The sequence below is a fragment of the Hippocampus zosterae genome, chromosome 19 (assembly GCF_025434085.1).
Source record: "Hippocampus zosterae strain Florida chromosome 19, ASM2543408v3, whole genome shotgun sequence".
Lineage (NCBI taxonomy): Eukaryota > Metazoa > Chordata > Actinopteri > Syngnathiformes > Syngnathidae > Hippocampus > Hippocampus zosterae.
The window spans coordinates 6,198,491-6,213,216 of record NC_067469.1 but is presented as its reverse complement, the minus strand read 5'-3'; the positions used below and the strand labels follow the sequence as shown (position 1 = coordinate 6,213,216).

The window sequence follows — 14,726 nt, the reverse complement described above, 5'->3', positions numbered from 1 at the left end:
GTTTTCCAAGGACTTAAACCCGCCCGATTTGTTCATCCATCCTGCCCATGGATGTTGTTCCCCCATATCCGGATACACTTGCACCCTCTAACCCCCCCCCCCCCCACACACACACACACACCCCTACCCTTGCCCCCACAGGCCGGAATTCCTGCCCTCTTATCTCATCAATCTGTTTCAAAGCCTCAACTCACTGACTTTCAGTATTTGAGGAATGCTGATGCGCAGCCTAACAGACATGCTGCTGCTGCTGCTAAAAATAGACTTTAGAAGCGACATTTCTGGCCGTTATATATTGTAAACAAACGTTCAAAATTCAGACACGGCACCGAAAAAAATGCAATGTTGTTGCTTTTAGAATAACTTTTATTTAACTTTACAAATAGTTCAAATACAAACAACCTGTGATATCTATTTAGTGGGCTAAATGTGTTATAGCAACAAAACTGTGGCACTAAAATACTTTTTAATCCAAATTTCAGTAAGCACACATAAAGCATAAGGGTGTAAAAAAACAGCCAATAGTTAAAATGTGCAACAAAATCAATATTGGCAGTCATTTTGTTTGACTTTTTAATCCTATGGTGTGAGACTAGAGTTCTGTTTTTTGTGTGACTCACACAAGCTGTTGTCCAAGTCCCCTGGCCAGCCAAGGATGACTTCCAGTAATAATGGCATGACCTGTGGTAGTGAGCGTGGCAGTGTGTGAGTGTGTGTGTGTGTGTGTGTGGGGGGGGGGGGGGGGGGTGATGTGACGTTGCATGCTTACACTCAAACGAGGACACATAAGTGGATGTAGTTCTGGAATGATGGCACAAGTGGGGGTCACATTTGGATTTGGTTATTCTGAGTTGGCTTCTTGACCCATCAAATAGGACGACACGCTTGTGCATTTTTTCCCTTCATGTGATAGTGCTTTATGGGTAGGATAAATAAAATAATGGCATAGCAGAAAATTTATTTGGCATGTAATGTCAGTCTGGTGGCATTTTTGACGTTCCTGGTATTGTCTCAGTGTAAACAGGCAGGCATGTAGTAACATTTCCAAAGTACCGGTATACACTGCTCTCTAGTGGGGATGCAGTATAGAGTTAGATTACAGGAGGTCAGATTTATACGTTTGACTCAACTGCATAAACACAATGGAGATTCAATGGCTTGATAATTTGAGGAAAATCACTTTTGTTTAATCCCATGAGTCTCACCCATATGCTATTAGAACAAAAATCTTATACTGTATCTCTATGATCAGTTAGCCCCCCAAAAAAAGAGTGTTGGACATACAGTAGCATCTAGCTGGATAAAATCTCAGGATGTGTTCCCAAAAGAGAGAACTGTAATACTGATCGCTGTGTAGTACAACATTTGATGGTTGAATATAACACCGCACTTGGTAACAATTACAAGCCTGTTATTTTCTGGAATCATCAGATAAGAGCCTTTTTTTTTCCAAGGCAGGATCTATCGCTCACTTTCTCCCGTTAGGGTATTCTTAGTGAGTAGAAAAGTGTGATTGATTGATTGAATTTGATTGTTGATTATTAATCACATCTTGAGGCAAATAAGGCGAATGCATTACTTGGCTGCAACCAGCAGAGGCCCGTTGGAATCAAGTAATGAAGTGCACCAGGACGTCGGCTGCGGGAAGTTGAGCAACATGCGCACAGCTCCTGAAGGCAGCATTATTCTGCTCTATCCCCAAAAAATTCTTCTGCTCCATGAACAAAAACGGTCATTTTTTCCTTGGTTGTCAAGCAAGGAAATATGGCCAAATGGGCACCTAAACAAATCAGGTGAAGGTCGACGGGCCCGTGTCTCTAACCCTTTCAGGGACAGCGGTTACAGTGGACAGTTTATCGTGTTATCGGGTTACAGGGTGCATGAAAGGGTGAAACAACATTTATGGACCAGCATCATCGGGACCACGAGAATGATCACATACCATCGCAAGCTACTGTGTACCAGTAGGCAATCCCTTCCATAATCTGTGCTTTCTATACATTATTTTACAGGAGTCAAATTCAGACATCTTATCACACTGCTCAGTCATAAGTTTTAAACCCCAAATTCCTCTGTGATGATTTAAAAAAAATCTCACCACTCCCTGAAAGGCAGCAAGCTCAGAACTCAAATGTTAGTGTATTTGGATTGGGTAATGAGATGGACGAGAGAAGGTTATCCTATATTTCTAGCTGTTGGTAAAAAAAAAAAAAAAAAATCTGAAGTCTGAGCCCACGTCGGTCAGGTAACCCAAAACCTGGATCGGGGAGTCGGTGTGGTATATGGGGAGAGGAACAATGTGGCTCTTTGTGCAAGCTGGGCAGAGAAAACAAGCCGTTTCCCCTGGAAAGAGATCATATTCAGGCTCCATCTGAGAAGACCACACAGGGCTGATCGCTGCCCTGTCTGCAGTGTGGAGCGAGGAGTCGGGAGAGGAGGGGGGGGGGGTGGAGTTGAGGAAGACTAGTGCACAAACATGACACACTTTCGGGGATAGTCTAACAAGATGTCAAAAAAGATGGTCCACATCAAACAGTCCTTGAGCACAACAGAGCAAACTAGCTTTTGACATTTTTCTTTGGTCCCCGCCTCCCTCCTCCCACTCCCCCACATGTAGACTTCGCGTGGCCATCTGGGCTTCCTGCTTTGGCTACCTGCTCGTCCACAGGCTAGGCAACACCGGTGGGCTGCGGCGAGCAGGCGGGACGGTGTTAGCACTGGCGCCGTCCACACGAGGGCGGGGTACTGAATCTGGCACTGCCATACGTTGGTGAACAGGGGTGCTCTTCATCCACTGGGAAAGGGGGGAAAAAAACAAAGTGGGCGGGGTTGAGGAGATGTAAGAGATCCTTTAAACATATCACATGTATTTATTCATCCATGTCATGTAAACACTTTGAGTCAACTCGACACTACTGATAAATTACACAATCAAATCAAGAACATCTGGCCTCTCTCTCCCTCTCTCTCTCTCTCTCTCGTACACGTGCGTATTAAATGCCAACAGGCGCACACTCGTGAAGGCAACTGTTCAATACTCCCTCCGCTTCATTGCGTTTTAGTTTCAAAAGCTCAGCGAATACTCAAAGCGCTCGGTTTGGATTACACAAGCCTATAAAATATCCCAAATAAACGCAAAGGAAATTTACAATACAATACAATACAATACAATACATGCTGATTTATATAGCGCTTTCACAACAGCGGCAGCTGTAACAAAGCGCTTTACAAAACAGTTAACATAAAGTAAAATAATAAACACAACACATAACATAAAACACGGACAGTCGTGCAGTCCTAACCACTTTTCCATCACACGCTTTGTTGTTTGAAGCAGTTTGAGATGAAAGAGGAGAGAATCAAAGTGTCCTTTAACCAGTGGATCAGAGACGTCATGCTCAAAATGTGCACACGTCGGCTACAAGCTAAGTTTCAAAGTCAACAAGAAGCTGTAGCATCCATTGACGAAAAAAGAGATTGGTTCACTTCTCCTGTCCCATGGAAATCCACTTCAATTCCAAGCGGCGACTCACGGTTCCAAATCCGCATCGGCGCTCTTCGCCAACGCTCCTCTCTCCTCACCCTCAACTTCAGCGGCCATCCATCCAGCCGCACCAACGCCGACTGTCCAACAGCGCTGACATAGCCACTGAACAAATCGGGGTTGTGAAAAATGCTGCCCATTACTGGCGCAAAAAACACAAGCGCCCCAGGTCTGTCCAGCACCGACAGTCAATGGCGCCGACATTCCTCCCAATCAAAATCTGTGCTGGTACAGGCGTGCTGCCGAGAAGGCGCAACCACTAAGCACAGATACTGCTCCTTTAACGAATGTCGTGGCCAAAAAGCGCTGAAAACAGTCCATATCAGGTCCACACAATGAAACAACAAACAACATGTGACAAAACAAAAGACAAAAACAGCAAAAAAGAACAAAAAAGCAAGGCTCTTGAAGAGCACTTGCCGAAGGCTGCCTACTTGGGCGCCATCTTGGGAAAAAAAAAAAAAAAACAGACAGAAAAAGCAATCGTTTCCTGAGCTCAAATCACCCCCCCCCCACACACACACACTGCACCTCCGTCGGCTGCCATTTCTGTCAAGAGCGGGAGATATTTTAAAAGACGTTCGGCCGGTAATGACAATGAGGGAGGAAGGTAATGCTGCTCTCAAAGCGCAGAGGTGGTGAGCTAAAGCCATTCACGTAGGGCAGCGTCAAGCTCCGGTTACACACAACGGCCGGGCCATAAATCCGTCTGCACGACACAAGCAGCGCGCTGTGATTTCATATGTATCGGTTACTAAGGGAACACTGAAAACCACAACAAATGACAACACTCACTTTTCGAAGAAAGGGAATCGCGCAAAATATGTGCCAAAAAACATAATTTCAAAAGACAACGGGTTCGCGTACGCTCTGTCAACAGCGTTTGAAAATAGCTTTCTTTTTTTTTTTTTTAAGTTGACCGTTGACCTTTCGAGGGACAACGCAGCGGAAAAGCAGAGCGGTTGAAATGAAAAACCATGTCTGAAATATCAGCGGATTAATCTCGGGACATACGGTAACACGATCTCATTATGGCAAGATACCAGTGGGCGCGGGCGGACGGGTGGTGTTACAGCCATTTGGACTACCAAGTCAGCGAGTGAAATAAAGAGGGCCCTTTGATAGGTCCAAAGTCGGGAGGCTGTTCTGCTATACTTAACATCTGGTTGGCAACGAACAGCAGTTGCCGGTGCAGACGGGGAATAAGATGATAGGAGAGCGCTTGAGTCAGCCAAGCTAGAGTGTCACAATGACGTGCTTAATTGAATCATTCTGTTCTTGTCCATATGTTTTCGAAAGAACCTCCAGAGCTGTATTCCAGCTGGGTCGTACTCGTACAGTAGTACCTTGCAAGCCTTTCTGAAAATCATCTGACTTGCTGCATTGACACAGAAACATATTTGTCTCAGTTTGACTTCAAGCTTGCCGGATCATCTCTTGCTCATTGGTCACCTGATACAAAAATGTCGACCAAAAATTGGTGCGCCGCAAAACAACCCGGGATATAAGTGTATGTTCTACACGCACAACTGAGTGGAGCCAAAGGAATTCTGGCAGGCAACCAAAGCATTGTGACTGTCAGGTTGTCGAAAGTGATCGCCTTTCAAAGTGACTCTCACTACCCGTGCCCTTCACCTCCTTCCCCCTGTTTGTAACCTTAGAGCCCCGAAGAGTGCCAGGTAACCAGGATTCTCTCCGTTCGGCGCCATGCTGTTTAGTGACCATGCGCGTGTGAAACCTGTGATTCAGTTTCCCCTACGGGAGCCTGCGCACAGACTTTCCGGCCCTTGGTCAAGTGATATTTGGTATGATTGGTGGTTTTTAATTCAGAACATGGCATGTCACTTAGGAAAGGCTTGCTAAGTATTATAATGCAAGAGGATTTCTAAAACCAATAGCATTTATTACAGTAGTTTGTCCACTTTTCCTGTCATTCCCGAAGTTGTTCATTTATTTTCCAAGTCTTCGGTCTTCAGACATGCGCCAAATTGAGGATATTAAGTTCTCTCTCTCTCTCTCTGTCTCCCTCTCTCGGATAAAATTTTCATTTCTTACCTCTTTTATTTGTTTTGATCACGGATTCGTAGGCATCTCCTCTTCAAAGCTGGCTCCATGTCTCCAGCACTGGGCATATTATTAGCAGGGCTCCTTAAACTACCCTTGTCCCTGAGTTTGGGCAAGAGTAGTGGGGTGGTGGTCCCACCTGTCTTTGGTGCGGTAGGTAGGGCATAGGCGTGGTCCTCGTCTGGCAAGTGTGGGTCTTCTCCTGTATCCCTACTGGCTGTTGAAGGCTCCTCTGTCTGATTAACTGGGCCCTCAACTCGTACAGAGCAGACAACTGAGCACTTGTTTTCTTTTATAGATTCCATCTCGGTTAGTGCGGGCTCTGTAGGTGCGGGTGGTCTCTGGGGTAAGGGTGAGCCCGGACTGGCTATGGATAACACTGAGGAAACCCCATTAGGACCATGGTTCTGAGATTTCAGTACAGAAGGCATGGCATCATATGAGTGGTTGTTCACTTTAGGGCTTGGAGTGTGTGAAGGTGAGGTGTGGCTGTCCTTATGTTGGTATACAGTGTCAAGAGAAGGGGGCTGTGTTGGTGGAGGTGGGCCTGATTTGGTACCCTGCACAGACCCTGACTCCTCTAGCCCTGAGAAGTCCACTACTGCTTTGACGTTGGGTTCTAGCTTCACCTGGGATCTCTGTAGAACCCATTGTATAACTTGTCGTTCTGAGTGCTGTTGTTGTTTGTAGTCCGTCAGTCCTTCTGAGCTGCGTGTTGAGGAGGGTGATGTGTTGTACTGGGCTCTGGGAGATAATGTTCCACTGTGGCACGTTGACGAAGGGGATGAAAATGGCCTCTCTGATTTAACCCAACCTATGTCCTTGGAACTGGGGTCACTGGGTGAAGGGAGACCATGAGGAAAGTTTCCACTCAATCTGTGGTTTAACAATTGGCCGTTCCCTTCAGGGATCCCGGGGGATGGAAACCTTGCTGATATGGATCTACATCTGTCTGTTCCCTCTGGCACAGGCTGTATAACACCAGTATGGTTTGGGGTTTCATGGTTTGTTTTGGAAGGGACGGGAATTGGTATCGGAATGGGTATTGGGACAGGTAGAGGAACAATAATGGGGTACGGTACCAGGACAGTGGGCTGGGGTAGAAGAGGACTGAAGGAAGGAATGGCAAAGTTCATTAAGGGAGGCATTGGCACAGGGCCTCTGGGTAACATAAGCGGAGGAGAGTGTAAGCCAGGATAATAGGGCCGAGGGAGAGGATGCATCAACCCTGGGGGGTTAACGGAGGAGGAATTGGGAGGCTGCAGGTGTGGAGACTGTGGAGGTCTGTGGATAGGACTGGATGAAGAACCAGAGGGTCTTGGATGGTGGGCATTAGCGAGGGGGCTTCTGAGACCCTGGGCATGAAGCGGAGGTCTAATGAAGGGCATTTGCATTTGAGGCATCCGCGGATGTTCTAGTGGGTGGCGTGGAAGAGGAGGAGGAATAAGTGTAGGGTGAGGTGACACCTCGAGAGCAGCAGAAGATGGAGGAGGCTGAATGGGCCTTTCTAGAGTTCTCTGCCCAGTGACAGGAAGCTTAGAAGAAGATGATGTCTCTGATGGCGACCCGGAGGATGATTCTGATGATCCCAGGATTGGTGCCGGGCCCTTGGGAGATATGTTTCTTTGATGCGCTTCCCCTGTGGTACTCGTGTTGTTCCAAGACTCTGGCGTGAGAAGGTTTTGCCCCAGAATATTGTGGTCTGATCTCCCCTCTTGGCCAGCTCTGGCAGGGCTTGAGCATGTAAGAGCCGCTCGAGCTTCTCTGTAGAACACATCCATCTTGTACTGATTCAGGCATTTGGTGCTGCAGAACTGGAGTCGCTCTTCACCCGATCCGAAATCCAGGTATTCTTTGGTGTGGCGGACATGCTTACACCAATCGCACACCTGCAACACAGGAGAAAGAGACTGTGGAGGGTCACAAAGGTGATCCGTCATTTTATTACGGGTGTGAAACTGTTGATTAAGGATCCTCTTACTCTGACGTTGCTGTTGATCTTCATCACCAGCCTGGGTGAGTCCTCCGGGTGGGAGTGCTGGGGCGATCTCTCCCCATGGAGGTCTTCATCTCTGGCCTAATTGGTAGAAACCACAATATGAAACATCCACAGTGAATCAATGTCAAGCAGTTAAGCAAACTTGAGTGGAACATGTGATGGATTAACTACAAACTGTAGCGATGTATTCGCTTGTAAAACACACGAGAGTGGAATCGATCTTTTGGCCAGCAAATCACATTTGAAAAACTCTGGCAACAAGCGTAAAAAAAAAAAAGAAGCTTGAAATGATTTGCCCTGTCATGAATGGCATCAAACACTAAAGGTCAGTTCAGCTAAGGGAAAATCATTATGTGGTGAAATAGATACGCATATACAGTACAACCAAGCAGTGAGGTAATGCAACTGATGTACCGTCATATTAATGTTGCCAGTATTAATAAGGGAATTTGTCTGGATTTGTGTAAGACGATCTTTTTGTGGATCAGAGTGGTTCCCCGGCCCACCGAGTCGTGTTGAGTTACGACACATGAGGCAGCTGAAGGTAAGGTATGCACTGAAAGTGGACACCTCGCCTCAGGCCTCCTGGTCTTCTTCTCAGACAAGCAGCAACAAGTCAAGCAGACTGCTCTCCTTCCCGCCTCTGAAAACGTTGAAGGCTTGTTGCACGCAGTCTACCCAGACCATCGTTTAGTCCTGACACTCTTGTGAATAAACCCATCACGACATCAATGGCGAAAGGGGATATCGATGCATGTCACCCCCTAACTTGAGATGGTATATCCATGTCTTAATGGAAGGTGACAAATTATGCTCTGTGCATCCAAGCGTTCCCTCACAGTCGTTGTTAGGGTCTTTCCCCAAACACCAAAGCCACTCTAATGGGCGATACCCCTCCATTAACGAGAAACTGATACAAAGCGTCCTGGATGACCTTTAACCTGTGTTTTTTTTTTTGACAAATTAAGTGAAATTGAATGATTTCCCGCCGCACCCTGGGTTTGGGTTGGCGGGTATAGGGTTGCAGTGAAGGTCAGGTTAAGGTTAGTCCAGTCCTGTGATTGAGTGGCGATGTCCAAGATTGCCAGGATGAGTGGTCGCGAGATGTATTTTACTATCTGGTCGCAAAGGATAACCCACCACGTTCTACCACTGCTCACCTTATTGCGCTTGAAGTAAGCCCGTCTGCAGGCGGCGAAACACTTTTCGCTGCAGAAGCTCTTGAGTTCGGAGCCCATGCATAGAGAGTAGCGCTTGACACCTTCCTTCTGGCACCAAACGCACACTATCTGCACATTCTGCACGTCATCCACTGCAAGGTAGAAGAAATCGCCGTCAAACCAGTGCAATGCGTAAAACTCAAATGTACCACAATTCTGCTTTTTTTAAAATTAATTCAAGCGATTCTGTAATACATGTTTCAGTTGGACTGGTAAATTGGTGCTGTTGAATCCGGATTTTATTCATCTCAGGCGGATGGCTATGCTAAAGCCTCTCCTTTCTCAACAGCACTTTGAAAGAGTAATTCATGCCTTTGTCGCATTTCAGTTGGATTACTCGAACAAATCCTCCATTCAGCATCTCCAGTTGGTCCATAATGCTGCTGCATCCTTTTTGACTGGTACTCGTCCCCTTAGATGCCTCCCTGTGCATTTTAGACTTCTTAAGATTCTATTATTTTGTTGACAAATCTTTCAATGGCCTCACACCACCTTACCTCTGTGAGCTCCTCCATCGCTATGCACCTGCCCAGTGCCTCAGGTTTGCAGATCGAACGCTATTAGACGTCCCGAGGACTAAATGAAGGCCCAGAAGGCTTTCTCTCGCTAAATGTTAGGCAAGCCCCTTCGCCGCCCATCTTTAAAACTAGCTAATTTTTATTCATTGGTTTTTGACCGAGCGAGGATAAACGATATGGAAGAATGCATGATCATTTTAATGCTTGCTACCTGCTGACGGCTTTATGAGCGGCACGATAACGGGCGCGCTCTTTTGCTCCATGGGCGTTCTTGATGATGTGTTTGTTGATGAGGAGGAAGAGGAAGACGAAGGAACGCCGAATGACTCCCTCTCAACGCTCTTCATCGCGAGGACCGAGTGACTGACTTTGCTGTCCACGCTTTTCGGTTTTGGCAAAGAGTTTTCTGAAAGACACACCGAAAATATCTTCACCATCAAGGAATTGCGTCAACTTTCCAAAAGGGTGGTGAGTGACAAAAGATGGATCTTGATTGAAAGATGACGCTGTAAATTTGAGTGATTAAAATATCAGTAGAACCCGCAGAACCCGTTGGCAAAGTCTTCTCTCAATTACAGTCAAGCAACTGCCCTCACCTTTCAACACGGACACATGCTGCCGCCTCTCCCTGTAGTTCCTGATCTCGTTAGCCTCGGCGTCTCGCAGATCTACTTTGTCGTAGCCGTACCATCCAAGAAGCTCGTTCATCGTGCTTTCTGCAAAAGTCTACATTGGACAAACAGGAGAAACAGTGGCGGATTAGCATTGTTTTTAAATGTGTAAAGAATAACAGATAGAATATTGTTTATATGGTTGCGGTGGGAGTTTTTATCCAATGCTAAACATAATCAGACCTTATTACCGGCGAATGAATGAAAGGGATTCTTTCTCAGCTCCAGCCTGGTGAGAGAACTGAATCTGAGCACAGTGGAGTCCAGTATGACACTTTTTTCCATGATGTATTCATGTTGTTTACCCTTGCTAAATCTGAGACGGAAAGGTTTAAAACCCGACACTGGCGTGAGATCTATGAATCATTCTTTGTTTATCTCATCTAATTAGAAAAAAAAGCGGGAGAAAAGAAAACGATCTAGCTGCAGATGTGTGGTCCCCCTTTTTCTTCTTCTTTGTTTTTTTATTTATTTTGTTGTTGTTTTTTTTATTATTACGACCAGATGAAAAATAAATAAATCAAAGCACAAAGGTCTCTCTCTTTATCCACCCACCTCTCGCTGCGGTTTTGGAGGAACCGGATTGGAGGAGAAATCTGATCCAGAATGGGCAGAAATCAGAGTGGGACACCCAACACCACAGTGAGGTCCCACGCTTCTCGGAAATGCCCCGCTTTTCTTCCTTCTCCCAGCTCTCCCCCCACCACCCCCCGCCTCACCTCACATCCATCCTCCCCATGTTTGCCATCCTTCCCTCCACCCCGACACCTTCCAGCCCTGACACCCGACCCGGCCCGTCCTCTCAGGTTTCACCCTTTTCCAACACAGCCAGTCTGCTGCGGCGGCGTCGAAGCGCCGTAGTACCGACTTACACATTCTTTCCCTTCCTTTCGCTTTCCTCACTCCGACCTCTGCTCTGTACCGGGGCCCTCAAAAGAAATGGATCCCTCCCTTGACTTGCTCACTTTCTGCTGCGTATGTGTGTGAGCGAGAGCAGCGGTATTATATCCAACTAAATATGCCTAACGATGATTAAAGTCAAGTATCCTGTGTCTGGTGCTACGCTCTTGGGCCTGACATGGAGGGAGTAAGTTTAAATGTGGTGTTGAAACAGATGTATTACAGAGACAACACTGGGCCGGACCTCAGCGGAATGAGAAATCTGTTCTCCTGCCTTCCAGTGTGTTAACCGCTTTCCATCGTAGCTCTGTTAGTTCAAGGACTCGACTCACACACTCAATTGGCAGATTCCTATAGAGTCAACAGAATTGATTTCAGCCAACCCAGACCTTTAGAAATAGGAGTCCCTCAGGGTACAGTCAACCTGAATATCCCTCCCCGCACTGTTGTGCTACCATCCAATGTCGAGATTTGACTTGTCACCCATATCACCCGTATCACACTGTACCTGTTCCAGGGAAAAATATACAAACAGTGACTCTTCCCCCCTTTTCGTGCACCAATAATGATAACCTGTCATCTGATCACATGATAGGCTGTCCACTGTAGTAGCCACTGTCCCTGAAAGGGTTAAAGTCCAGTGATTTGCCCTCTGAGGTTCACGAGTGTAGAGTGGACCCTCGGGACAGAAGCTGAGCCTCCCAAGTACACGTATTTCTGACACCTCATGGTATATTATTGGATTCTGATATTGCTGTTTATACCCGTTCTGTGATTCAAATGTTCTGAGGTCAAGTCTTGGGGATTGCACTCCGATGGGACAGTACTTCTAGGTCTGACTTCGTCGGGACAGAAATCTGACAGAATCATGACAGTTATTGATAGCTAGAGCTTTTGACCAAGGTAAATGTTTACAGAACCACATATTAACCCTTTCATGCACCCTGTAACCTGATAACATGCTAAGCTGCCCACTGTAGTAACCGCCGTCCCTGAAAGGGTTTTTTGGAAAGCCTAACTTAAGGGACAATTTATCTTTTAAAGCCTAATGACCAACAGGTGTGCAGCTGCAGGGGGAGCCCTACAGTGCCACCCGTTGGTCCCAAACTGAATCATGACAGAGGTTTACTGTACCCCTATTTCGGATAGGTTTCATATTGGACTCTGACTCAAAACTGTTCCCGAGCACCAAAAAAGATTTTCCCAAGGTGTAAAAGCCGTCTATCCAGGGTATAATTCCGGTATCACACCCACTGAAAACTATCTCCTGTAATGTCAATGTATGTACAACTCGGACGTTCTTTCATCGGTTTTGTCTGTCCACCCTTCCCACAGTGTTGTTTGTGTTTCTTTTTTGGCAGTTCAGACAAACATCTGCTTTGTGAGAGTGACAGGCCGTATCCTAAACCGCAGCCAGATTTGTGTCCAAAGCCAACAAACCGGGGGCTGACCCAGAGAGCCAACCGGGGGCAAGCTTTACATCAAGCGAGGATAGCGTTTCGCATGTTTTGATTAAAATTAGTGGAGCTTGTAACACTACACCTCGTCTGGATATCAAAACTCCACAGTCCAAACCACTTAGTGAAAAAAGAGCACATTTCCTTCCCGCGCTGCCAAAATCATCCCCTCCTTCATGAAAAAGAAAAAAAAATTCTATTTCCCAGGGCTGCAGGCTTGAGGGAGCCTTGGATATCCCTTACCAACACTCTCAAATAACCACTGTCCGAACCCAAAACAAAGCACACAATCCTTGGATAGGTTTCCATGCAGTAATGTGTACATAATGGTGGGAGCGAATTGCGCCTTTGACTGGTCATTAGCAGAACAAGGAGAACCTTTGAGGAGGCAAACATCTCTGATGTTCAAGTGGCGATTAAGTCATGTTTTGCCACAGAGCGTGAGGTTGACGTGAGTCCATTTGGGGATATTCATGTCCCAACCTGACCACCGCCCCCACCCTTCAACTCCAGCGGGGGCTGGGAAGAAGTGACGCACATCTGGATCTCCAGTGGACACAACTGTGTGCACGTCGGGGCCACAGCTGGCCTGACGCCGCGTCACAAAAGGGACAACCTACTTTTTTTCCCATCAGCTAACATCTGTAGTGGAATTACAATTTCCTGTATGGGTTAGATTAATATGTGAACACTTGTGTGAAAAGAGAAAGCTTGAAAAGTTATGGTCTGTCGCATCAAATGAATAAAAAGTGTACTCGGCATACTAGTCCTGCACTGATTTGTGAGTGTATAACTTTTATAGGAAGAAGGGGTTTTCTACTAAGTGACCCAACATCCTCTCACCTTCATCTCCTGATTTATTTCCCTCTTGACGGGATGCGCGGGTTTCCTGCTGCGTTTACTTTCTGGCGGTCTCCCTTTCTCCATCTCTGGCATAGTCCCGGTCTGTGATGGATCCGGTTCGGATTGAAGTTGGATGTGGCAAGCCGTCAGAGAAATTCGGTGGCTCAATGGAGCGGGCCAGAGTGAAAGCTGTCACTCACAGTGACAGCGGCTGTCATTCCCAAACGTGGGGGCTCCTTATCTGGGGCTCCACGCAAAAAGAATCCGCGGAACATGCGTGCGCGCTCCGTGCTGGAGGCTCCACTGGCGAACCAGCGCAGCTCGCTGAGCTTTTGCGTCATCAAGTTAGTGTTGATAGGAGAAGGGCAACTTCCGGTTAGCACCGAAAATAAAACTTTAGTGTAAAATTATTTTTAAGCTTATATCGCAAGTCATTTGAACAGCTATTTGATAATTGTACACACTTTTTCCTCACTAGTAAGTAATTTTAGTACACAAGTCGGACGTTTCTGCGCACCTATAGAATGATTTGGGCGGAAAACGAAAATCTAAGGTTAACTCATCAGTTTTTCACATGGTTGGTAGTCAGGTAATCAATATGTCAATGGGAACTGGGTACTTTCAGTTCAATCAGCATGTTAGGCAAGCGTTTTGCACATCTGCCTCACATTTCCGAGGTTCGGTAAATAAACCATTTACAAGTTTGTGAGAATTCAAGTATTTTTAAAAAAAAATATGAAAATGAAAGCGATATAGTCACAATTTGCTTTCAAATATTTTACAATTGCTTGTTTATATTTACCGTTACCGCATACCCATTTGTTGTGCTTTTATTTTGAAAGCTAAACAGCCTGCTCTTGGTTTAAGTACAGTGTTTTACGACGCTGCCCCCCGCCCCTCAGGATGGAAGAGGGCAGTCTTCTGATTTGATGTAACCTAACACCGGGCACCCACCCCCGCTGCCTCCCAAATCTCACAGATACATTTCATAAGGAATGCAAAGACTGTGTTTTATCTGAGGACACAGGACAAACACTGTCTCTTGTCCCAAAATAAGGAAGGAGACGATACGGCCACTGCTGGTTAAATGATACGGGGGAGTCGGGGGGGGCTTTTTCCACTTGGTATCCTTTTGATCAGAGCATGTCCAGTGTAAAACACATGAAACATCCACAAGGTCAAGATGCGTAAAAGGTGAAAGTCAGGTGAAGTCTTGGTCTGTACAGCTTTACGCATCTGGAGGTTTTTGAAGAGAAACATTAGTGCCATGGTTATTCTGGATGTTAAAGGCCAGGCAAGGAACTTGCGCCTATCGTGTTTCCCAATCGGTGAGGAAAAGATGGGGACGATCGGGTTGCATTCAGTAACATAAACATGAGTGTCAAGCGTGTTGTGTTGCTTGAACGGAATTATTTTTACCTGATTATTTTTGCATGCGTGCTCAGAAATAGGACCGATACGGGAGGGGTCCATTTCTGTTCCTTTAGTTTCACTAATGTACTCCATTGGG

General features: G+C 46.2%; 1 protein-coding gene across 2 annotated transcripts; it reads right to left on the bottom strand.

Moving 5' to 3' along the window:
- Window positions 1-559: 559 nt before the first annotated feature.
- Window positions 560-13,548, bottom strand: LOC127592671 (sine oculis-binding protein homolog). 2 transcript variants are annotated; one of them, XM_052053614.1, is made up of 7 exons: window positions 13,217-13,548; window positions 9,942-10,071; window positions 9,557-9,751; window positions 8,768-8,919; window positions 7,590-7,685; window positions 5,600-7,518; window positions 560-2,794 (listed from the first exon to the last, which is right to left on the bottom strand). In XM_052053614.1, the coding sequence occupies exons 1-6, from the start codon at window positions 13,307-13,309 to the stop codon at window positions 5,605-5,607; spliced, it is 2,580 nt and encodes an 859-aa protein (XP_051909574.1). In that variant the 5' UTR covers window positions 13,310-13,548; the 3' UTR covers window positions 560-2,794; window positions 5,600-5,604. The 2 variants fall into 2 exon arrangements, with proteins under 2 accessions (XP_051909574.1, XP_051909575.1); XM_052053615.1 differs by having other exon boundaries at window positions 5,600-7,497.
- Window positions 13,549-14,726: the final 1,178 nt, after the last annotated feature.

Excerpts from the sequence above, each read along its gene's own strand:
- LOC127592671 (XM_052053614.1), bottom strand. The coding sequence starts at position 13,309 with ATGCCAGAGATGGAGAAAGGGAGACCGCCAGAAAGTAAACGCAGCAGG. Across the intron at positions 8,920-9,556 it reads GCTCATAAAGCCGTCAGCAG|TGGATGACGTGCAGAATGTG; the intron begins GTAGCAAGCATT and ends TCTACCTTGCAG. Across the intron at positions 7,519-7,589 it reads AGATCAACAGCAACGTCAGA|TCTCTTTCTCCTGTGTTGCA; the intron begins GTAAGAGGATCC and ends GACCCTCCACAG.